The following is a 24,765-nucleotide window of genomic DNA, read 5'->3' on the forward strand; positions in this document are numbered from 1 at the left end:
TGACATGAGTTCTTGGTTGATCATTGGCCGATCCGTCTCTGTAACAGATTCTACAAGTTTTACTATTTGCAAATGTGAAAATAGGATTCAACATAAGGAAAGAGAGAAGTGTCAGCAAAAGAGATGACAGAACCCACAAACCAGTCTTGTGTACTGGCTGAGTGCAAGATGAGTCATGCTGGTCCAACTTTTATCTGCATTTTGGATTAGGGGCCAGCACTGCCGAGCTCACAGATTACTGGGGGGGGGGGGGGAGTGTGGCCCTGAACGTACTCTCCAAGCAAGGACACAGTAGCAAAGTCATAGTACTTCTGAGACAGGAAATGAATGAAAGTCGCACCCACTGCTAAGTTTCACAGGCATTTATTCTTTTTGCTGCAGCAGGAAGATAATTCACAGTTTATAGACTGAAAACTTTGTACAATAAAGGTGCTCCAATTTTCATTCCTGGCATCGAATTTCAGCTGTGTAGTTCTTGAGGCTGGAAGGTTCCTTCATTTCTGGTGACAATTTGGGGCCTGATATTGCCCGACTCCCCAGCTGGCTACAGAAGCATCTAAAACCCAGCAGTCTCGAGAAAGATTAAAGTCAATGAAAGATGGAACCATAAAGCCTGTCCATTTTTTTTGTGGTGCATGAGGCTAATACAGATAGGTGCCAGGGTGCTTATTCCAACCCAATTTCCCACCAGAATATATTGTGTGATCTTTTCCTTTTGGGTCTCCTCCTGTCAGCTGCACAGAGGAATGAGACGGTCACCCAGCTATCAATCTAGTACGAGTAGCTTGCAGTGAAAAGTGATTGACTGGCGGCAGCACTGCTCTTCCCAGAGGTTGTGTATTGGCCTCTGCAGGCCAAACCGTTAATCTGGAAAAAGAAAAAGAGTCTATTGTAGAGAAGATTCAGGCAAAGGACAAACAGAATGTGTGTTCTGTGGCTTAGTGCAAATAAAAACAGAGAAACGAAGGTGTTAATCTTCTTTTTGGGCCCTGGATTACAGCCTATTCCTTAGAACAAAATGGATTTCAGACCCCCAATGTTTGTGTTAAAGGATTTTTTTAGACCTCTCTCCATAAAATCTTGTTGTGAGCATCCATCCCAGCTAAAAGCATGAATATTACAGTAGCCTTGCTCTAGAGTTACAATTCTTCCTGCTGTGATATCCTGCCGGTCATCTAGGTCTTGGGTAGGTGAGAAGGGTCATTGAGCAAAGTATAAACCTCTTCTTGTTATGATTAAAATTTAACATTAAATGAGCTTCTTCCCAGAAGTATAACAAAAATATGGCTCCAGCGTTTCAAATGATTGTATAACTCGTTTGTCATTTAAACTTGTCAGATGCCATGTATTTTGTTCTGTAAGCAAATAGCAATTATTCTGTAAACAACTAGCACTGAAGGTATATAAGATCCTCTGACGTAACTGGTATTTATGCATATATTCTAGAAAGGATATGCATCTGAGGTTTATTGGAAAATAAAGCTCATCTCTCTTGTATCGCTGTGATTGGTGTCTTGAATATATTTGGGTAAGTGGTAATACGGGAACATCATTTGCAGCAGAGTACTACAACAAAAATTCCCCTATCAGTTTGCCATCAGAAAGTGTGGCTTTTGCTGAAACAGCAGTGATAGATAACGGCAGCAGGTAATTGTTTTGCATTCCATGAGGAACATCTACCCGCAAGTAGCTATAAACAATTGAAAAGTACCACTTACCAATGAGAGAAAGCACTTGTTCTGAGGGGAGTAACTTGTGTCAAGCTTGTCCAAGTGGGCTTTTGCAAGAGAAGACCCCTTCTACCAGATGGCCGACTGCGCTTAGCCTTACATAATATTATGAGGTGAGGAGAATTAAGCTAGAAGAGCCTGGAAAGTGGTGCAATAACTGGAATTTTAATTTAAGATAAGCGGCTGCTGCACTTGCAAAAATAGTAGCTTAAAAATGAACAGAGTCATTAGGGTGGGGGGTGAAGTTCAGACAGGTAGTTTGCCCCCAAGTAGTTTCCCTCGTGTACCCCCTATATGACACGTCTTCAAACACCAGTTTGCTGAATTGACACATTACGTTTTAGGTGTACATTTAAAAGCATGCACCTTGTATGTGAAGGGGCCCTAAGATCGGAGAAGATCGGATTAAAAGAATGCAATTATGTACTGATCATTGCACTTGGTAGCATCTCTCTGCTTTAGAGTTTTTGATTCTGGCAAAGATGGCTTACCTTTGCCCGTGTGCAGAAGGCCTCCTGTGCAGCCTTCTTGTTCTCAGGTTTTCCAGCCCACGCAGCTAGAGCTGACGCCTGCAGGGCCCGTCCATACGAGAAAGTCAGCTTCCAAGGTTTTTTCAGGGGGCACAGATTGATGGCATTGAGGTTGACAGAAGCCTCTTCTTCACTTTGGCCACCAGAAAGGAAGCAGATTCCTGTAGGAAAATACAGGAACGCAAGAGAGAAAGGTGTCACAGCAAGGAGTGGTTAGAAATGAATTAACCCTTATGCTGTGGATGCTGTAGCTTATGGCCCAGTCAAAATAGAGTGGGTGCAAAGGATTGGCTCTTATGGTTGGTTTACATATATGGTCTTAGATTCACTGGAAGTCCTCCACGGGCAGAAGGGGCTTCTCCTCAGCAGAGCATGGCTTCCTTGCCTGGCCTTTTGGGGAACAGGGGACCCCTGACAATAGCAACAGAGACGATGACTCTCCTTTCTGTCCACAGAAATCTTCCAGTGAATCCAAGTCTTTGACTGTAGCATACAGGTCAAACACGAGAAACAGACTGACTCAGTACTTGAGATCTTTGGTACGAGCAAGCAAAGGAAGGAAACTTGTTCTCTACAGTATGCATTTGTTTGCTTACCTTAGGGAATCTTGGAGACTCAGAATTAGAGATCATAAATGGAACTCTGAGCAGGGCTCATTTTGAGGGAGAACGCGCAGGAATGCAGTTCCGGTAGTGCTCCAAAAAGGTCACATGACAGGTGGCCCTGCCCACCTGATTTTTGGCCATTTGGGTCCATTTCAGCCTGGATCGGGACCGAAATGGCCCAATTTGGGCCCAAAATGGCTAGGATCATACCCAAAACAGCCAGGATTGGTCCCAAAACGGCCAGGATCAGGCCTCTGATGGGTGGTGGATCACTCTCCCACTCAGCAGTGGCCCAATACTGGCTGTTTTGAGCCCCTTTTCGGCCACTTTCAGCCCTTTTTTGCCATCTTGGGCCCAATTTCAGCCCTGAATGGCCAGGATTGGGTCCAAAACAGCCAGGATAGGGGATGTCAGGGGGTGGGGCATATGTAAATCAGTTATGCTAATGACACACTTCTGGTGATGTCAAGGGGCATGGCATATGCCAATGAATTATGCTAATGAGTCCCTGTAGCTCTTTTTCTACTAAATGACCCCTGACTCCGAGTACCATCAAACTACAGTTCCCAGTCTAGCATAAACTATTGTGGATTGGGCCTGCAGTCCAGGAAAGTTTACACTGGAATAAAATTTGTATTATTCTTTAAGATGCCACTACAGTCCTGTTTATTTTTGCTGCTGATATTACAATTCCCATGCCTCTTTGAGGGAAGCCATTGATGTGGAGTATAACCAGCATGCATTTGTAGCTCTGTGTGTGTGTGTGTGTGTTATGTGCTCTCAAGTTGCCTCCAACCTATGGTGACCCTATGAAGGAAAGACCTCCAAAATGTCCCATCATTAACAGACTTGCTCAGATCTTGCAAACTGGAGGACATGGCTTCTTTCATTGAGTCAAGCCATCTCGTTTTAGATCTTCCTCTTTTCCTAATGCCTTCCACTTTTCCTAGCATTATTGACTTTTCCAGAGAATCTTGTCTTCTCATGATGTGGCCAAAGTACAATAGCCTCAGTTTTTTCATTTTAGCTTTGAGGGAGGATTCATGCTTGATTAGATCTAGAACCTACTTATTTGTCTTTTTGGCTGTTCAAGTTATCTACAAAACTCTCCTGCAGCACCACATTTCAAACGTGGTATTTCAAATGTGTGTATTTCTGTATAATTTCCCCAGAATGCATAGATACTGAATGGAAAATTTAGTCAAAGAAGGTCTCTGACATCCATTTTCTAGCAGTGGATAAAGGAAATTTTAACCAAACATCAGAGGCAGTATCTGCTTTCTCTGGACAGAGGGACTGAAGATGTAAAAAAAAAAATACAATTGGATGCTGGTCAACATGACTTCTAAGTTTTAGAACAGGCAGTCATGAAAGTGCCAATATGAATTCTCCATTAACTGCTACTCAAGTCCTTCTATGTCAAATTATTTGAAAGATCATATCTCCAGTAAGGACAAATCATTACCCAATGTTTCAGAGAACAGAATGAGGGCCTAAATATCCTTTACATTTTCCCAGGGTCCTTCCCGGGCCTGTGTGTTCAGACATTCACCTGGACAAAGCCAATCCCTAGGTGTGCAGGACCAAATTCAGACTGGGAGAGCAAAAAGGGCTTCTAGCCGCCACCACCACCACCCTGCACCATTTTCCCAAGCCAGAACAGCCCTGGCAATAGCTATTTGCCCCACTCGGGAAAACTTTGTACATTAGGACACGTGGAGCCCCCGATTGGCCAAATAGCATTCTACAGGAATTGAGTTTCCCAGCATGGAACTTGCAAGTGTACAAGAACTGCAGGGACTGGGGAAGGACCCTTGGGGGAGGGAGGAACCTGGCATGTAGTTTGGCCCTTTAAGAAAGGACTGTTGAAACCTAATAATTGATCTTTTTGCCAACCAGACTGTCCCAGTATGAGTTCTAGGAGAGCTGCAAGACCTGGAATGCTTTCCTGGGAAAGCAGTGAAAAAAGCAACCGCACTTGAACAGAAGATTATAAATGGAGGAAGTGGAGATCAAGAGTCAGAATTACCAGGAACAGCAGCAGGAACAGTGCGAGAGAGGGCAGTGACCGTCGCCATGGCCACCTCTTCAGGGGTATACTTCTTAGAACAAGCCTGCCCTGCAGTCACCATGTTGGGCTTCAGCAGGGTTCCCTCCAAGTAGACGTGATGATCATTCAAGGCCTTGTAAACAGCAGCCAACACCTGGGAAGCCATAAGAGGTTGGGGTGAAGGACCGAGACAGGACGACTCAGTGCTATGTCTGAGCTTACTACGATTAGTGCGCATAGGGCTATTCTGGTATGACTAAGGCATTAACTATAGAGAGAAGCATGCTAGGAGGAAAAGAGAATCCACACTCCTTTGTTGACTTAACTACAAGAGACTTAGCTAAACTACAAGAGACAAATTACACAAGGACGCTCATGTGAAGGGAGTTGCAATGTTAGCCGGGAAGCTGAGGTTTAAAAGATCGGAAGGCTTTGTCAATTTCTCCTCTCTACAGAGCAGCAAAGATCGCTCCCCAGAGGGTTTGTTTATTTCTTCTTCACCTCCAGAAGGTTCTGTCAGTTTCCCCTTCTAGGAGGCAAAGAGGAAATAAACAAACCCTCTATGGAGTGATCTTTGCTGCTCTGTAGAGAGGGGAGATTAACAAAGCCTTCCAATCTGTCTTTTAAAACTCAGCTTCCCAGCTAACACTGCGACTCCCTTCACATGAACATCCTTGTGTAATTCGTCTCTCGTAGTTTAGTTCTCATTTGACAGCATCATTGATTTCTCAAAGCATACTGTCATTTCCCATAAGGAAACCACTTCCATATCCACAAAAGGTGCACACCACATTAAATGTACTGCATGGTGAACAGGACTTTTTTATACTGTAAAAAAAAAAAGACAGTCAATTGAAAATTGTTTTATAATAATGATAACATCAACAACAAAAACATTTGACAATTTAACACCCACTCAGAGCACTTTACAGAGTGTATTATTATTATCCTCACAACAATCACCCTGTGAGGTGGGTGGGGCTGAGAGAGCTCTGAAAGAGCTGAAACTGTCCCAAGGTCACCCAGCTGGCTTCAAGTGGAGGAGCGGGAAATCAAACCCGGCTCTCCAGATTAGAGTCCTGCTACTCTTAACCACTACAGTAAACTGGCTAAAGGCTAGGTGAAAAAATGTTTAGAAAATAAAACAGCCAACATTTGCTATTTCTGTACTTCAGCTTCTTCTTTATAGACTATTTGAGAGCCAGTTTGGTATAGTGGTTAAGAGCGGCAGGACTCTAATCTAGAGAACTGGGTTTGATTCCCCACTCCTCCACATGAAGCCAGCTGGGTGACCTTGGGTCAGTCACAGCTTCTCGGAACTCTCTCAGCCCCACCCACCTCACAGGGTGTTTGTTGTGAGGATAATAATGACTTACTTTGTAAACCGCTCTGAGTGGGCATTAAGTTGTCCTGAAGGGCGGCATATAAATCAAATGTTGTTGTTGTTGTTATTATTATTGGAGAATGAGCCTTAAAGCACTGAAACATTTCATTATATATTTACCTATTTCAAACACGTGACTAAATTAAATACGGAAGTAGTTGGCGTTCTGTATTTTTATTTTCCTATAATAAAGAAATATATTAATTTATTTAAAAATGTATCATTAGTTTGGTTGAGAGAAGGAGTGCCAACTTACCTTTTCTGTCACATACTGGCAGCGCTGGAGGTCATGGTCTCCATCCGGTAGGATCTCAGGTTCGACAATGGGGACCAGTCCATGCTGAAGATGAGAAAAAAAAACCCAGCAGTGAACGGAAACCTGCCTGACTCAGGGCCAAGCTACACATGACGAATGACACTTGAACAGCAAGTGTATTTCTCCCTGTTCACTTGCCCTCCACTAAATCCACTTGCCGTTCAAGTGTCATTCGTCATGTGTAGCTTGGCCCTCAGATAGCCAACAGTTGTGGTTTATGAGCTTACCAATAGTCATGTAAGAAGCAAATAGGCCTTACACCCCCCCGCCCATCAGCCTCCCCAGTCAAGATGACAGGACTGCACTGATCCATCTGAAACCTCATACCTGTTGGCAGATACTGGCATAACGTGCCAACGTGTTGGCATTTTCCTGAATAGCAAGAGACGATGGAGTTGTATCAGTGATTTTCAGCACCGCACGCCACTTGCCAAAATCAGCTCCATCTTTCTTGTACTGGGCACAACGTTCGGCTAGGCCATCCAGACCTGCAGGCAACCAGGAATGAAGAGGTATCTTAGTATTTTCTAGAAGCCTGGCAGTCCTAGGTGTAAAAGAATGGATTGGGAGGTGGCCTCCCCAGAAGCTTTAGACATTATGCACTTTTACACAGGCAGCAGCCCTGCCTCAGCTGATGATGACAACCGGGGCTTTTTTCCAGCAGGAATGCGGTGGAACGGAGTTCCGGCACCTCTTGAAAATGGTCACATGGCTGGTGGCCCCGTCCCCTGATCTCCAGACAGAGGGGAGTTGAGATTGCCCTCCACGCCGCTGGAGCAGCATGGAGGGCAATCTCAACTCCCCTCTGTCTGGAGAGCAGAGGGTGGGGCCACCAGCCATGTGACCATTTTCGTCGAGGCCAATTTAAACTTTAAGAAACTTCCCCTTTGTTCCAGCTGACCCAAAGTGACATCATTGTGCGGTCCTGGGAGCCTGCGCGCACTTTGCACACATGCAAGTGGTACCAGGGGTACTACCTCCTGTCAAGAGTTGCCCCCTGTGCTGGCAACTCACTGAGTTCCACCACCTCTTTCCCCAGAAAAAAAGCCCTGATGACAACATTGCTCCTTAACCCTAGCTGCTGTTTAAGATCTTCTAATCTCCTAAACCATTGCACTTTCCAGATGAAAAAGCATTCTGGCTCCCAAGCGCTAGTTCCTCCGGAAAAAGTGCTTCTTTTCTCTAATCCCTGTGTGAAATTCTCCCTCCCCTTCTCATTTAAAAGACTTCTAAATCCTCTCAGAGCAGCAGAACTGCCACCACTCCATGACTGATCCTTTTATTCCAGGAGCTAGAATGTCTGTGAACTTCATGACATACCCCATTAGGGCAGCTATTGGTGAAAGAAGGCTCACAGAGGCAAGCTGCAAATACATTTGATTGGCACAGCATTCAGAAATGTGTGTCTAATGGTACAATAGCTGGACCCATGCCAATCGTGAAAGCAGCAAAAACAGGCCACTCATAGACACATTCAGGGAATTCCCTAGAGATGCAGAAAACAGCTCTCTATAAATAAACCAAAACGAAAACGAAAACAAGCCCCCCCCCCGCCCAGCTGCACATTCAATTCAGTTTCCATTTATTACTATCAAAGATCACACATGTAAAAAATCTATATACAGACAGTGAAATGTACAGCCTTGTTTACTCTAATTAATTAATAGGTTTTGAACATCTGCTTTCTTGCTAAGCAGCCCAGAATTTAGCCATTTCAAAAATGGTTTCATTAGAGCAACCTGTAAGGACGGAGGATTTATAAAATTTGTTGGCTCCGTCTGGGAGCTTATAAAATAGGAAATATAACGCATGGCCCACTGTTGACAGCATCCAAATGGCAAAGACAAAGGCCCTGAGAGTAAATATCTCCCTTTTAGTAGAGGTGAGAGCAAAGTTAAAGCAGGGCAAAGTGAAGGCTCAGAGTCTTAGAGCTAAGCTACAAAAGACGAATTACACAAGGAGGAGCATGTGAAGGGAGTCACAGTGTTAGCTGGGAAGCTGAGTGTTAAAAGAGATCCGAAGGCTTTGTCAATTTCCCTGCTCTACAGAGCCAGCTTGCTCCAAGGGTTTGTTAATTTCCTCTTTGCCTCCTGAAGACTCTTGACAGTTTCACCTCCCCTTTTAGGAGGTGAAGAGGAAATAAAACTTCTGAGCAGCCATCTCCCTGGCTCAATAGAGAGGAGAAATGGACAGAACCTTCCAATCTTTCTTATAAAATTCAGCTTCCTGGCTAACGTGGCGATTCCCTTCACAGGAATGTCCTTGTGGAATTCGTCTCTTCCAGTTCCAATCTAATAAGCAGTGAGAATGCTCAGAGGGGCACTTGGAATGTCGAGCACAGCTGGAATCCGACTAAAGAGAGAGAGAAAGGCAGAAAGGAGAAAGCAGCTTGCTCAAGATCCTGAAAGCTTATTACTCCTGCAGTGATTCCACACACGTTGGATAATGCACTTCCAATCCTCTTTATAGATCATTTGGAACAGATTTTTTTGTGTGCGGAACAAAAAATCCACCTCAAACGATTGATAATGTGCATTGAAAGTGCATTATCCAACGTGTGTGGAATCAGCCTTGGAGAGGGAGAGTTCCAGATTGTTACCCCTCCCACAGTTTTTCACAAAAGAAGATCTCATAAAATGACCACCCAAACTATTTTGTAACTCCTTAGACTTGCGTTGTAATAAATGGCCATCTTCAGGGTTCGACAGAAACATCTCACCTTGAATGGTAGTTTCTCCGTTGGTTCCTGCCAATGGGGCCGTGCCTTTATCCAGCTGGGAAAAATATATTTAGAACAGTTAGCATTAGCAAAACACAGTCAGAAGGCCTAGGGGAGATGCTGTAGAATTAACGCATATGAGCTATGGAGCAGAGGCGCATCGATGGTGTCATGATCTGGCTGTGCCAGGAAGGCCTAGCAAGGCCTCAGAAGCCTGTTAGCAATTAGAGTAGGCCTACCTACGATTCCCAGGAGCCCCTGGGCCGTTTTGGCCAATCAGAACACAGGGGGCTAGTGCTATATAAGCCTGGGAGGGGGGGAAAGCCTGTGTTGTTTCTCCCAGGGAGCAGGCCAGAGGAGGTTTCTGCCAGGGAGAGAGGCCCTCATCCAGGTACGGTGAGGAGACAGGCCTGGCAGACAGAGGGACAGGGAGTTCAGTCGCGCTAGAGCCTTTTGTTTATTTTGCTTTCACCCATCTATTGTTGCTAAGGCACCTTGCTTGTTTGTTTGTTGTTTGATTAACTGACCTCCTTGTAAATAAACTATTTTGTTTGTTGTTACTCTGCTGGGTCCTCACACCTGTTTATTGGCCAAGCTACTGCCGTCAGAAGGGTTGGGAGGCTCCTCTGGGCCTTCCCAAGGGACCCGAAATCCCAGAGTGGTGGCAGCGTAAGGTGGCTCACCCCACCTGAGGCATGACAGATGGCATTAATGCTTGCTTGACCTGTGTAATCTACATCACTCTACTAGTTACTGTGTACTAGTAACACTCGGCGAGGCAACTTGACTAAACAGCACCAACCAATGCAGCTCAAGACCCCAAGTCCTTCCAGGCCACACTATCTCAGTTATCAAAGATGTGTCTGCAAGCCCTCCTCTTGCAATGGGATATATTGAGGTAGGTTGGGAAATTGTTTTTCTGCAGTTAACTCTGATAAAGATTCTGGACCACCAAGTTTTCAAGGATCATGAAGATATTTACCTTGATGCCAACCACTATGCCCTTATCCTTGATGACGGCTGGGAAGAGTTTTCCAGTACTGTCCTTCTGATAGAGAGTCTCGTGGAAGAAAATAACTCCTCCAATTTGCTGGCTGATGGAGGCATCCGAAGAGAAGAGGATCTCTCGGAAGGCACGGCGATTCTCTTCGGTGTTTTCCACTTTGATCCGTTGCAGCCTGTTACCCATTGTACCTGTGGAGAGCAGGAGAAAATCATCAATCGCTCTTCAGTTTGCATCAGCAGTAACTTCACTTGTGCCAATTTACAGTTACTGTCCCCCCCATGTGAAAGCAGACATCTGCAGATCTCTGGGCATGCTGTCTTTTAGCATTCTGGTCAAGAGTGGCAGCATTTGCAGTCTAAAAGCATAAAAAGTCCTGTAAGCAATATAGGTTTTTTCCACAGTTGCTTTGGTTAATTGCATTTGCAACTGGAAGACAGCACATACAGTGGCTTTCTTGCTGGACATAGTTGTGAGAACGGCTTTCCAAGAGGGGAAACCAATGAGTGTCTTTTTCATGAGCTACCTAAATAAGTTACCAAATACCAATACCATAAGAGGGCCCAAGCATAATTTCAGCATGCCCAGTACAAACATCTTCCCTTCCTCCTCCTCCAGTTCTTTAGAGTGACCTTAAAAAAGTGACCAAGAATATTGCAATTACTCAGTTTCCTGCCCATAATCTTCACTCAATTCCTTCTGCAACTCCAAAAACCTGTATTATACTTTCAGACCCATCATGTAGTAAAGCCATTCCTGGATTGTACCACTTGTGGGGGAGCAGGGCTTTTTTCCTGGGAAAAGAGGTGGTGGAACTCAGTGGGTTGCCAGCACGGTGGGGGGGGGGACTCCTGGCGGGAGGTGGTGCCCCGGTACCACATGCACAAAGTATGTGCACACTCCCAGGACTGCACAATGATGTCATTTTGGGTCAGCTGGAAAAAGGGGAGTTTTTTAAAGTTTAAATCACCCTTGGTGAAATGGTCACATGGCTGGGGAGTTTAGATTGCCCTCTGAGCCTCTCAGTGGCTTGGAGGTCAATCTCAACTCCCCTCTGTCTGGAGATCAGGGGGCGGGGCCACCAGCCATGTGACCATTTTCAAGAGGTGCCGGAACTCCATTCCACCACTTTCCAGCTGAAAAAAAGCCCTGCAGAGGAGCAATTTCATGCATTTCATTTTGAATTCTTCCTCACGTAAAAATACTAGCTGCTGATAGAAGACTACAGCTAGGCTAGCTGCTCTCAACTTGATCATTTTTCTATGTTCGGAGGATGATGGATATGAAGGAACATTCAAATGTGCTGTCCAGACTGCCTAAAGTATGCCCAGGAAGGTCTATACCAGATGATATAACAGCAAACATTAGATTCAGACAGACAAAAAGGAGGAACGAGTTAAATTGTGGCATTCACTACAAGTGGATGTACTGATGACCACGAACGTGGGCGGCTTTAAAGTGGATTAGGCAGATTCATGGAGGATAAGTCTATCAATGGATATTTAGCTATGAGAACATCTACAGGGACAGGCAGTAAACCACTGAATACCATTGCAAAGAGGCAACATTAGGGAAAGTTTTGGCCTCTACACTCAATATTAAGACAGCTGGTTGGCCACTGTGTGAAACAGGATGCTAGACTAAATGGACCACTGTTCTGATCCGACACAGCACCTCTTACGCTATGGAGCCGAATATGTAACTCTGGAATGGGCCTCAACCCACTTCTGAACAGGACACCTTCAGTCATTTGGAACTGCGTTAACTTATTGAGATGAAGTTGAAAGAGAGTGGATGTGGATAGCAATGCAGGAACACTCACCTACGGATTCATCTGCCGCCAGGATCCCTTTACCAGGGGCAACTATCCTTTGCGCTATGTCAGAGAGGGCCTTTTTCTGCTCCGTTGAGAGGGCTGGAAACTGGTGGGTCATGATGGCTGGAGACAAATGTTAAAAACCCAAATTTTAATGAATTCAATCCAATTCTCAACCATGTGACAGTCATTGTTCCAACAACAAAACCACTGACTACAACAATAATAAAACGCCAAAGGGTTCATTGTTCCTCCAAAGTTTGGCTTCTCTGGTTACATATGAAGTTACTTACAGAAATTAAAGTCAGGACTTAAAAATGATATTTGCTTATTAGCCATACAATAAAATGCATCTTAAATGACAAATGTTTCACAACAGAAATGGGCAGACCAATCTATCACAGTCAATGCTTTTTATTATTATCCGGGCTTTTTTTCAGCTGGAACGTGGTGGAACGGAGTTCCGGAACCTCTTGAAAATGGTCACATGGCTGGTGGCCCCGCCCCCTGATCTCCAGACAGAGGGGAGTTGAGATTGCCCTCCGCACCACTGAGCGGCACGGAGGGCAATCTAAACTCCCCTCTGTCTGGAGATCAGGGGGCGGGGCCACCAGCCATGTGACCATTTTCAAGAGGTTCCGGAACTCCGTTCCACCACGTTCCTGCTGAAAAAAAGCCCTGCGTAGAGGTTTCTTGCCACAAGATTGCGTTGTTTTACCCTGTGTAACTTGCTTTGAGTCTCACAGAGTCTCTCTGCACAAGACATCTTACCTAGGGACACTCAAGTGGAAGATCTTACACTTGTTCTCCCCTTGTGGATACACCTGCCCTGCGAGGGAGACAGAGTACACTTGAATAGAAGACCACAAAGAAAGGAAGTCACTTGAGCGTTCCTGTGGAAGATGTCTTTTGCAGAGAGACTCAGAATGGTGGGCAAATAAATACACCTTTGGCTCAGGTCTAGTGTGTCATAAATGACTTGCTGATTTCAATACCGTAAAGAAGCCATGAGAATGTAGCTTTCCTTAGCTGAAAGACATATGATGTGCACAAATTTTAAGAATGACACCAGCGGTATTAGGGCCACGGTTCCAGGGTCAGTTTTTGAGATCTACATCCCGATGAGCAGCCATGTCACTCTGTAGCAGTGAAATTAAGCAGGAATCCAGGATAAATTCATGAAGTTTACAAAAGTGTATGTTGGAAATAAATGTTGTTGAGTTGACGGCACATGCACACAAACACAGACTTCTGTTTCTCTGCTGAAACCTTTTGTATTATTTTTTAAGAGAGGGAGATATTTGCAGCTTTGGGCAACGTGTCATTTGACCCTCAATGAGTAAACAGGTTGGATAGTAAGAAGTGGGTCAAAGTAACAAGTAGGGCACCCTTAACTGCAGGCTCAGCGAAGTTCTCTACTACACACATCAGCGTATTTGTTCATACCAGATTTTCCCTCCTCAGCTAACAACCCCCGTTTGTTCACCTGGCCAGCTTTCTCAATATTTACTCATGAGAGCTGTTCCTTTTAACTAATTCCTGGGTCTTGGCATGTGAGGTTTTCAGCCTATAGGTAGCAGACTAAATTTCTGTGCTTCAAGTGCAACAGATCTAAATCTGCAATACTTGCTCTTTGTCAATACCTTGTATTGCAACAGTATCTTCGCCCTCCTCACAGGTTCTGATTCTATCTCAGAGCCAAACTAGAAGTGACAAATTATACTAGAATGGCAAGTGAACAGACTCACATGTATTCCTCCCTGTTCACTTGCGCTCCACTTGCGCTCTACGCAATCGCATGGAGCGCAAGTGAACAGGGAGGAATACATGGGAGTCTGTTCACTTGCCATTCAAGTGTAATTCGTCACTTCTAGCTTGGCCCTCAGATACAAAAGGAGCTTAGATTGGTGCATTGAGCTCTTTGCTTTGGAGAAGGCCCTCAACATGGCCCAGGCTGGACAAGAATGCCATAAGCCCCAGCAGCAAATCTGTGGAAGGGAGGCAGGGGCAGGCAGGCCACACTTTAAGAACCTGCATCAAGGATGGTCACACAACCATTTTTGAAGTCAACATAGCAAAACATATTCCAAGTCAGCCTCATGCCCCAAACAAAGTAACTCTTCTCTCCAACATCCACCAGTACAGATTCATTTTGTCAGGGCTTTTTTTCTGAGAAAAGAGGTGGTGGAACTCAGGACCGCACAATGACGTCACTTTGGGTCAGCTGGAACAAGGGGGGAGTTTTTTAGATTGCCTTCTGCACTGAGCAGCGTGGAGGGCAATCTAAACTCCCCCCTGTCTGGAGATCAGGGGGCGGGGCCACCGGCCATGTGACCATTTTCAAGAGGTGCCGGAACTCCATTCCACTGCATTCCAGCTGGAAAAAAAGCCCTGCGTTTTGTTGAGTTCTGCCATGATATTTGAAAGTGAAAAGAGGTTGTTTGCATGTAAACTAATACACAAGATCTTTTTGTTTTCTGCATGTAAACTAAGCCTGCACCCAAAGCAATTGAAAGTTAACATCACCAAACTCAGTAGAATACGAGTCAGCATGTAATCCCTGCAAACCTGACAAATTAGGACAGCAGGAAATTTCAAATTAAACCGATATAGCAGTTGTTGCTTCTTACATTAGCGTGCTAAACCCTTCACTTTGATAAAGGGGAAAAACATCCGTTAAAATTATTTTGCATAAATGCAGTGTCAAATAAACCATGCATATGTGTGAACGATTTCCGGGATACAAAATTGTTGCAGGATTCATTAGCTGTGAGCCCCTGAGGACGATAGCTGAACACTGATGCCAGAGCAGCATGCTGAAGGACGGGTGGCAGTTGTAGGCAGGGGCTGATAGGACAGACGCCATTTAAAAATGTTTCAGTATCTTTGTTTTCTTGCCTCTTTGGAGGAGAAGGGAGAACTATATGGAGCTGGACTGCATGAAGACTGAAGGTAGGGTGACAGAACTGGCTTGTTTGATGGGTGAGGGAGAAATTGGAATTTTTTACAAAGGACTCGGGAAGCAGAAGGGATAGTTAAGTGGGGCAAAATTAAGTTTTGAAAGGAGGCAGGAGAAAATCTGTCAAGAAATGAATGTTTATTTATTCATTTATTTTATTTTTAACCCACCCTCCACGCAAGTGGACAACATTGATTAAAACACAATTTAAAATCAATCATAAAACAGATAAAATACTGTACCCCTTTTAGGGCAACCAGCAAGAGCGGACTCTCCATACCCCTTGTAGAAGGAGACCGGTGGAAGGCTCGGCAATGATGGATTAAAATTAGCCTCCACCATATGCCTGGCGGAACATCTGTCTTACAGGCCCGCCTAAATGATACAAGATTCTGGCGGGCTCAAGTGTCCTCAGACAGAGAGTTCCACCAGGTTGGGGCCAGGACTGAAAAGGCCCTGGCCCCGGTAGAGGCCAGCCAAGCCTCCCAAGGGCCAGGGACCACCAGTAGATGTTTTCTGGTTGAACGAAGTACTCTCTGGGGCACATACAAGGAGAGACGGTCCCTTAGGTATGCTGTTCCAAAATAAGCTTTTGTTTATGACCCAAAAAGGAAATCTGCATGTTACTCAAGAGACTTCATGTGCTCTTGGGGCCATGGCCCTGATAAAATTCCTGCTTTGCATCCAGAAGATCTCAGATTCAGTTCCGTGCCTCTCCTGCCAAAAAGGTCAGATAGGCAATGTGAAAGACCTCCACCTGAGAACCGAGAGAGCTTCTGCCAAACAGAGCAGGCAATGCTGACCTTGACACATCAATGACCCAACCTGGTATAAGACAGCTTTGTGTGCAGTTCCTTAAGAATTAAATAAGGTTGCCAAATGGGCAGGGGAGAAACGCCCTGTCCCTTGAATACAGGTTTAATTAGTGGAATGGACAGTTGAAGCATTTCACATCTTGAAGTTAAAATATCATCTGATAATGGCTTGCCGATTGAAATATTTAAGGGAGAGCTAAAGGGACCATTTTGAAGTTGGCAACCGCTCAGCACATCAAGTCTCTTTAGTAACAGACCCAAATTGGATGTGTGATGCATGGGTGCACATACCTTGCAAGGTGAAATCAAAGCCCAAATCAGTACACCCTGAAATTATAGGACTCAATCCAGGACGTGAAAGTATTAGCAGCTAATTACTGGTAGACCATTCCAAGGTTATGATTTCAATTGAAATGGTGCCTTTGCCCTGCACCCTGGTCCATGTATGTGGTTTTCCATTTAATGATAAAAAGGGCCAAGACACAATCTTCTGTCCCAGTGAAAACTGTACCCCCCAATTCCTATTGTTTGGTTTTTTAAAAAACGAAATAACTCCTGAGTATCTCAGTTCCTTTATCTTAAAACATGCCTCCTATGGAATTCTTAGAAAACAAAGTGTTTCTAATCGAGAAAAACCACTATTGTGCTACAACAACTTTCATGGCATTGTACGAAGAGACATCAGCGGCATCTTAAATCAAATAAAGCTGTTTGCCTTATTCAGTCTCTGGCCAGGATCCAACAGGACACAGGGATGGCTTGTCAACAACGCTAGCATTTAACTCTCTGTGCTTGGGGGGGGGGGGCAGAAAAAGGGAGAAAGATCTCCACTGACATCAGCACAAAGGTTGCCTTCTGTTAATATTCCAACCCACTGTGGGCAAAGGGCAGGTGTATGGTTGGGGAAAGAGAAAATTGGGATGATTTCAACATTGCTGGCATTGGTGCAATATGGTGTACTGTAAAATGTCTTGGGGACCAGAGAAATCAAAGGGTGGCATAGAAGTACACCAAATAAATATATTCCTACTAACAGGCCATCAGTTCATAGCTTTGCTAGATATTGATATCTCTGAGCCTTATCTTCGCAGTGCCATAAGTTAGGGGTATGCACATTTTTTTTCTATTTTTGGGTCTTTTAAAAAAAAATCTTTGTTCATTTTTAATTAACTTCTTTGTTCATTTGTTAATCTTTGTTCATTTTCCTGGGCAGGCACAATAGGGGGAGTAACTATGGTGTAATTCAATAATGTTTCTTTCAGACCCATCCAAAATGTTTGTCTCTGCTGCAGCTGGGAAATCTAGTCCCAGGGCATCATGTTAGGCTGTCCAAGCACCAGTATCTCAGTCAGTGGGGAGAAGGAGAAAAGCGTCCATGTCAGTGACACCCCCCCCCTCTGAACTCTAAACAAGACAACAAGGCACCAGAATAATGAAGAAATACAGCTATAACTAATGTCATTTAAAAAATTGATTGGTTATAACGGATCACAGTTCCAATGAACCATGAATCACAAATAGATCTCTTCCCTTCAGCCTTTTATGTCCCTGACATTTTGTGATTGAAGGTGCATTGCGACTTCTGTACTGGGAACTTCATCCCAGGTACACATAAGCCCAATTTGTATCAGGGCCATGTTGCATGAGGAAAGCCCACAGTGGGCTTAAGGCAGTCATGTGGTTTTCTAATCTGACATTGCTTCAGGGGCTCTATTTGCCCTGTTGGGGAAGCCTATGTGGCTGGCACCTAGCAGGAGACTGGAGTGGGGACATGGGAGGGGGAGGGCATCATGCATGGCATTTCTGAGGCATACCCAGAAGTGACATCATACAGCTCTAGGAGTCAGCAGAAACTCTATGGTTATTTTAAGTTAGAAAACTCAGCTTTCTGGCAAGTATACCTGCCAGATTAGTTCCTTAGCACCAACTATTATTTAGACTGGATCTTCTTTGTAACATCTCTTTCCAACCTCCGTCACCTATCTGTTGTGATTATAAATGCATCAATCTTACAGATGTAGACAGCAAACGAAGCAGGAAGACAGGAAGCTGAGAGACAGAAACTGCTTTGAGGGAAAAGCAGTAGAGTATATGCAGTGGGCCTATTCAGTCAGGAATTCTTTTGCTACGCCTCCAGGAAATGTACTGCTTATGGCAACAAAGGGGCCCCTTCCATCTGTTACAGGGTAACTACAGTTCTTCTCCAGGACTGCAAAAAAGAAAAGACAGAGCTATAAGAAAGCTAGCTGGTTTGGAAATGGGGAAAAACCTTGCAGAAATACTTAAAAGGGCTCTCCTTTTTTAAGCTGAATATGGATAGCCCATACAAGCGTGTCCTTGTCAGATCTTAGAAGCTAAACAGGGTTGACCTTGGTTAGTAATCAGATAGGAGGCCACTAAGAGTCTCTCTACACAAGACACCTCAGTGGTGTTCCTTAAGTGTAGGGAGATGCAATGTTAGCCAGGAAGCGTAGTTTAAAAAGACAGCAAGCAAAGATCGCTCCTCAGAGGATTTGTTAATTTCATCTTTGCCTCCCCTAAGGCTCTGTCAATTTCACCACTCCAGTCTAAAACTGTGTGGGATTGCCACCAGAGGGTAGTGAGGAATGGAAATTGGCTGGAGCTGCCTTCTAGAGCCGGGCTTGCACCTGGAGAGGTTATAATGAGCTGAAGTTTCCCTTCTGGCATTTCACAGCCCCTTCACACAGCTCCGGTGTATAGCAAAGCCTTTGCCCTGCCGCCAGCAATGTCTTTTTAAACTACCCTTTTTGGCTGCCATTGCCTCTCCCGACACATGTTCTTCACATATCACATGTCTCATGTAGAGAGACTCTAAGACCGACCAAGATCCCTGAGCAGAGGCAGGTGATGGCACGCCTTCTCTGTTGTTCTCTCGCCTTGAAAACTTATGGGTTCCCCATAAGTCAGCTATGACTTGATGGCATTCTCCACCACAACCCTTTTAAAGCTAATCAGGGAGGCTTCAAAATGAGTAACATGACATTAAAAGTTATGAAGGGAAAATAAAGACATGAATGCATCTTTAAATGGAGTCCCTATTCCGTGGAAAGAAGGCAAACAGATGTTTTAAATAAATAACTATGACTTCTCATTTCTGTAGAAACTCTACTAGTTTTGCCTCGATTCCAAACTCCTTGCCCTCCCCCACACATGGGACTGAAACTTTTACCATTCTCTACTCCGGTGAAGCAGCGGCAGTGCCTCTTGTCCTGGGGCAACAATATTAAAAAATAATGCCCCTACCCAGTAAAACAAATACCAGGTCAGGAAAGAGAGAAACTAGGTTTCTCGGGAGGAAAAACCATCAGCTCTTATTTTGGAACTTGCAGGTAGTTGCGGTATCTGCTAGAGCAATTCTGCACTGAAGAAAACCTAAGAGACCCCAGTGCGAATCCTGCACTGCCACAGAAGTTCACTGGGTGACCTTGGTAGCCTAGACTGCCTGACAGGACTGTCTTGAAAGCAAAATGTGGGGAAAGAGCCGCAAATGCTGCTCTGAGCTTTCATGGGATAAAAACGTGATCGACAGAGTGTGAGTGTCATCAGATCAGGCTTTGGGCTGGGGTTGCCAGGTCTGGCTTAGCAAACTGCTGAAGATGTGCGAGCTCTGTCTGAGGGAGGAACTCTGCAGGAACGTAACTCCCTATAGTCCATCCTCCAAAGCTGCTGTTTCCTCCACAGGAACCAACCTCTATAGTCTGATGATATTGCGATCCCAGGAGAACTCCAGTCCCCAGCTAGTGACTTGGGTCAGTCACAGCTCTCCGGAACTCTCTCAGCCTCACCCGCCTCACAGGGCGATTGTTGTGGGGATAATAATGACATACTTTGTAAATCGCTCTGAGTGGGTGTTCAGTTGTCCTGAAGGGTGGTATGTAAATTGAATGTTATTATTGTTAGTATTATAGTGGTTAAGGATGACATTCCCCCACTGGGGGTGGGGGATTCCCTGCTCCCATTCTCCACCCCTCACCTCTACTCACCTGGCTGGCGGGGAGGAAAGATAGGGGAATGCTGCCCCAGCACACTCTCAGGGCAGCGCAACAGCTTCACCTTCAGGAGTGATGTCATCCCACTGCCCCCGAGAGTGTTCCTGCGCTTCTCAGCGGGCCAAGTTTGGCTCCAAATGGACTGAATCGGCCCAGTTTTGGGCCCAAATTGGACCGCTGAGAAGGGCACATGCGCTCCCATACCCGCGCAATGAGCACCTGGGGACGCCAAAGAGGTAAGAGGCGGGTCCCCTACCCTCCTGCTGGGAGGGTTGAGGGATCTGACATTCCTACTTTGAGCCTCAGGTCAACACCAAAATGTTACAGGAGTTATGGCCAAAATTATCAAAGATATACCTAGGAAACGAAAAAGGCAAGAATGATTCAAAACTGTTGTACATTCAGTCAGGGGTCATTTCGTAGAAAAAGAGCTGGAGGAACTCATTAGTATAACTCATTAGCATATGCCATGTCACTTGACAGCACCAGAAGTGTGTCATTAGCATAACTGATTTGCATATGCCACACCCCCTGACATCACCTATCCTGGCTGTTTTGGACCCAATCCTGGCCATTCAGGGCCGAAATTGGGCCCAAAATGGCAAAAAGGGGCTGAAAATGGCTGAAAAGGGGCCCAAAATGGTCAGGATCAGGCTGCTGCTGAGTGGGAGAGTGATCCACCATCCATCAGAGGCCCGATCCAGGCCATATCGGCCCAATCCAGGCCGAAACGGGCCCAAAATGGCTGAGAGTCAGGTGGGCGGGGCCACCTGTCGTGTGACCTCTTTGGGGAACTGCCAGAACTGCGTTCCTGCGTGTTCCCCCTCGAAATGAGCCCTGTGTTCAGTCATCCACACACTTTTCAGTATAGGGCATTCCCCCTTTTCCTCTCCTACTGTAACTCACTGAGGCTCCTGGATTCTTATTCCAGTCAACAGATTCGTGAACAGCAGAGGGGACATAGTGAGATTTGGCAGAAATCACTGCCCCTTGTTCCACAAGTGGAAAAACGGTTCTGTTAGCAGAACAGTAGTATGGTTAGATGCAGGCCTCTGTGTGATTAGGCTCTTTGTATTTAAAACTAATAACCAAGGCACAAAAGGATGTGTGACCCCATGTAAGTGCCTACAGTCTCTCCTGATATTTCTGGAGCAAATGCAACCATGTGACCACCGGACAATTGTGCTGTCATCCCACATTCCATGTCACAACTCAAACCCTGGATTCTTCTCTTTATAATATTCTGATAGTTCACAATGAAAAGCAATAGCTTTAACCAACTAGAATATTTCCCCCTATTTTTCTGCATATGCCATTATCTGCTTCTCTGGCAAAGTCATTTAGGGTCCGTTGATACAGCCAGCAGAATGAAGTAATGCCCTTTTTATGAGACTATTATTTGAAGCTACAGGTGTGCATTGGAGGGGGTGGGTGAGTTTTTGCATGCTTCTCTACAGATAGAAGTGGAATTGCAAGGATCAACCTAGTGCTCTCCACGAAAAGTCCTCTTTTTCTATTTGATGGGAGTTTTTGCACACAACTCCACACCTGCCGCTTGAAGGGGTCCAATTCAGCTCAGGAAATGCTTTCTCACTTGATTATATTCTGGCCCACATAGTAGCATTCGCTTGCTTTTTTTCACCCCCCCCCCTTTCACTTCCTTTATATTCTCACTGTATTGTGCACATGTCTTCAGCAAGTGTACACGAACTGTGGAAGGATCGTTCCCTAGTCCAGCGTTGGGGGTGGGGTTCTCAGCACACTTTTCAGGCATGTGGCTGCTTAGACTCAAGAACGAATTTCTCTGGTCTTTCACAGATGAATCTAGGGACAGACTTGTAGCCACCTGCCACCCACTACTTTCACAAGAAGGACCGTTGCCTCACCTGTACATTGCTGAAGGTAGTAAAGTACACCCAGGAATCCTCCATAACATTGCAAGAGCTTTTATCTGTTTATTCATACCCCAGTTTTTCTTCCAAACGGGGACCCAAAGTGACATGTTTTTCTCTACCCCCCCCCCCTTCACTTTGTCCTCATAACAACTACGTTCTAAGGTAGCAGAGGCTGAGAGCGTATGACTGGCCCAGCAAGCTTCCTCAGCAGAGCAGAGATTCGAACTCGGATCTCCCAGATCCTAGTCTTGACATGCCAATGATTATACTATGCAGGCTCTTTGGGACTGCTGCTCCCCTTTCACATGGAAAGCCAGCAAACTTCAGGGCTCTTTGATTCTCCCAAAAGGATGTTGTAAAATCTTCTGCAGTGATGCTGGGGGAGTGTTTGCCTACAGTCGCAAACAAAAAAAACTTTACACATTGAGCTAACTTAAGCAACAGAGGGTTTGAGGGGGGTATGAAGATTGCTAACGAAGTCAAATTATTCAAATATTCAATGTTGGTCAAAGAACTACGGAGATGGGAGTGTTGGGTGCCAGCAGGAAGCAGCCAAGCGATTGCTTAAGGCAGGAAGATTAGCAAAGTCTTTGCATGGGTGCAACTAACAGCTTGCAATCACTTGAAAAACAGGTTCCCTACCCTCAACTGGTAGAAGAAACTCTTTCCTACAGTCACAAGCTTGATAATAACATGCTGGGAACTGAGATTTCACAGATGAAGGGGTAGGCTTGCATGCAGAGCTAATGAGCTCCCAGTTCAGCACCTTGTGATCCCTGAGGCTCTGAAAGGGCATTGCATCTTACCACTTAAAAATCCTTTTGGGGTGGGGGGAACTGGTTCAGAAACTACAGATCACACAGAGATCCTTTAACCTGCGTACATCACAGCACCTAGGGACCTAATGGCAGAAACGTATGCCTTCTGGGTCCAACTCACACACTTCATTTTTTTAAATAGAGTCCCATCTACATAGAGTGGGTGGGGGGAGGGAAGAGTCTTTTCCTTTTCGTAAATGTGTGGAAATCTGCAGGTGAAGCTTTTCATGGCATGAAGGTAAATGACATCCCATTCAGTCTGCATTAAAGGGGGAGGATTTTTTTTCTCCAGGCTGCTGGCAACCCAACCTTTTCAACTGTCTCCTTTCCATATCCAAATTACACTCTGATGTAGTGGTGTATCATTCATCAGAAATGGTTATCGTTAAAATACCTGCAGCTAAACACTGGCCTCACTCCCTTTTGCATCCTCATGGAACATAGAATTTTTATGATTGAATCTTCTTGCTTTTCACAACTTTTTAAAAAGCGAAACAGCCCCCCTAGCAGTTTAAAGAGAATTGAACTTAAAGGACATGGAAGCACGTCTCCTTGCCCTATACTTCACCATCTGCTACTAGGGATGTTTGCTTGCAGCACTAATATAAACAGTTTGGTGTAGTGGTTAAGAGCATGCAGGGCTTTTTTTCAGCTGGAACGCAGTGGAACGGAGGAGTTCCGGAACCTCTTGAAAATGGTCACATGGCTGGTGGCCCCACCCCCTAATCTCCAGACAGAGGGGAGTTTAGATAGCCCTCCGCGCCGCTCCAGCAGGGCGGAGGGCAATCTAAACTCCCCTCTGTCTGGAGATCAGGGGGCAGGGCCACCAGCCATGTGACCATTTTCACCGAGGACGATTTAAACTTTTAAAAACTCCCCCCTTGTTCCAGCTGACCCAAAGTGATGTCATTGGCCCTGGGAGCATGCGTGCACTTTGTGCACGCATATGTGGTCCCAGGGGCACCACTTCCCACCAAGATTTGCCCCCTGTGCTGGCAACCCACTGAGTTCCACCACCTCTTTTCCCAGAAAAAAAGCCCTGAGAGCATGGGATCTGGAGAACCGAGTTTGATTCCCCACTCCTCCGCTTGAAGCCAGCTGGGTGACCTTGGGCTAGTCACAGCTCTCTGGAGCTCTCTCAGCCCCACCCACCTCACAGGGTGTTTTGTTGTGGGGATAATAATGGCATACTTTGTAAATCGCTCTGAGTGGGCATTATGTTGTCCTGAAGGGCGGTATATAAATAGAATGTTGTTATTATATAAGATTCCAGTCCAGTAGCACCTTAAAGACCAATAGGACTTTTTAGGGTATAAGCTTTGGAGATTCAAGCTCTCTTCATCAACTACAAGATACTTGAGCCCTTATATCCCAGTCAGAAGGTGAGAAGAATGTTCTCATTTCTGAGAGAGTCAAGATGTGATCAGCTAGATTAGAGCAGGAAAGGAAATACAAAATGTTGGTACTTGTAGTGAAATAAGATTCCTATGCCACTATTCAGCTCTGAGGAGGGGAGCCCATTTCACAATCCAGACAAAACTGTTGCCTCCACCTGTTTGGAGAGTAGGGGAAGCCCCCTCCCCATTTTGCAAGACTACTACTTCACCCTCCTCCCCATTTTTGAGCAGCCGATGTTGGTACACAGAAATGCAACCTTCCTAATGCAGGAAGTGACAGAATTCTCAGTTAGATGTTCATATTTCATAAAAACATTTCACCTTTGCCACACTAGACAGCATTTCTGCTTAACAAATCAAAAATACATCATTCCATACCAGTTTTATAATAACCATGCTTTTTAAAAGAGTGGCCATAGAAAGTCACTGCAATTTTTGATAAAGATCAAGGTAATAGCAACAGAAGCTACACATTTGCTTTGTGTCCTCTTATATCACCAAGCTATGTTCTAAAAAGGTTTGCTACGGCAGAGAAGAGACAATAACAGCACAGGCTTTTAACACATGCATGGTTCATTCATACCCCTCTTTCTCCAAACATATATTGGCACTTACCGTTTAGGTAGCTGATTTGGGCTTGTTCCAGTTGGTTAGGGAGCTGCAGCCAAACAGGCTAGACACTACAACTCTGAAATCTTTTATACCTATCCCTGTAAGG

General features: G+C 45.1%; 1 protein-coding gene across 1 annotated transcript; it reads right to left on the bottom strand.

Annotated features, from left to right (window-relative positions):
- Nucleotides 1-347: 347 nt before the first annotated feature.
- Nucleotides 348-24,765, bottom strand: ALDOB (aldolase, fructose-bisphosphate B). The gene is made up of 9 exons (XM_054986710.1): nt 24,663-24,765; nt 12,160-12,276; nt 10,317-10,528; nt 9,335-9,389; nt 6,943-7,103; nt 6,556-6,639; nt 4,895-5,069; nt 2,222-2,421; nt 348-867 (listed from the first exon to the last, which is right to left on the bottom strand). Exons 2-9 carry the CDS (start codon nt 12,269-12,271, stop codon nt 772-774), a joined length of 1,095 nt encoding a protein of 364 aa, XP_054842685.1. The 5' UTR covers nt 12,272-12,276; nt 24,663-24,765; the 3' UTR covers nt 348-771.

This window comes from Eublepharis macularius, chromosome 8, assembly GCF_028583425.1.
Source record: "Eublepharis macularius isolate TG4126 chromosome 8, MPM_Emac_v1.0, whole genome shotgun sequence".
Taxonomy (NCBI): Eukaryota; Metazoa; Chordata; class Lepidosauria; order Squamata; family Eublepharidae; genus Eublepharis; species Eublepharis macularius.

Bases quoted from the DNA above. Each gene is read 5' to 3' on its own strand.
- ALDOB (XM_054986710.1), bottom strand. From the start codon at position 12,271: ATGACCCACCAGTTTCCAGCCCTCTCAACGGAGCAGAAAAAGGCCCTC. The intron at 9,390-10,316 runs GTAAATATCTTC...TATTTTTCCCAG, and splicing joins GCATAGTGGTTGGCATCAAG to CTGGATAAAGGCACGGCCCC. The intron at 2,422-4,894 runs GTAATTCTGACT...ATTTTCCTACAG, and splicing joins TGTTCCTGCTGCTGTTCCTG to GAATCTGCTTCCTTTCTGGT.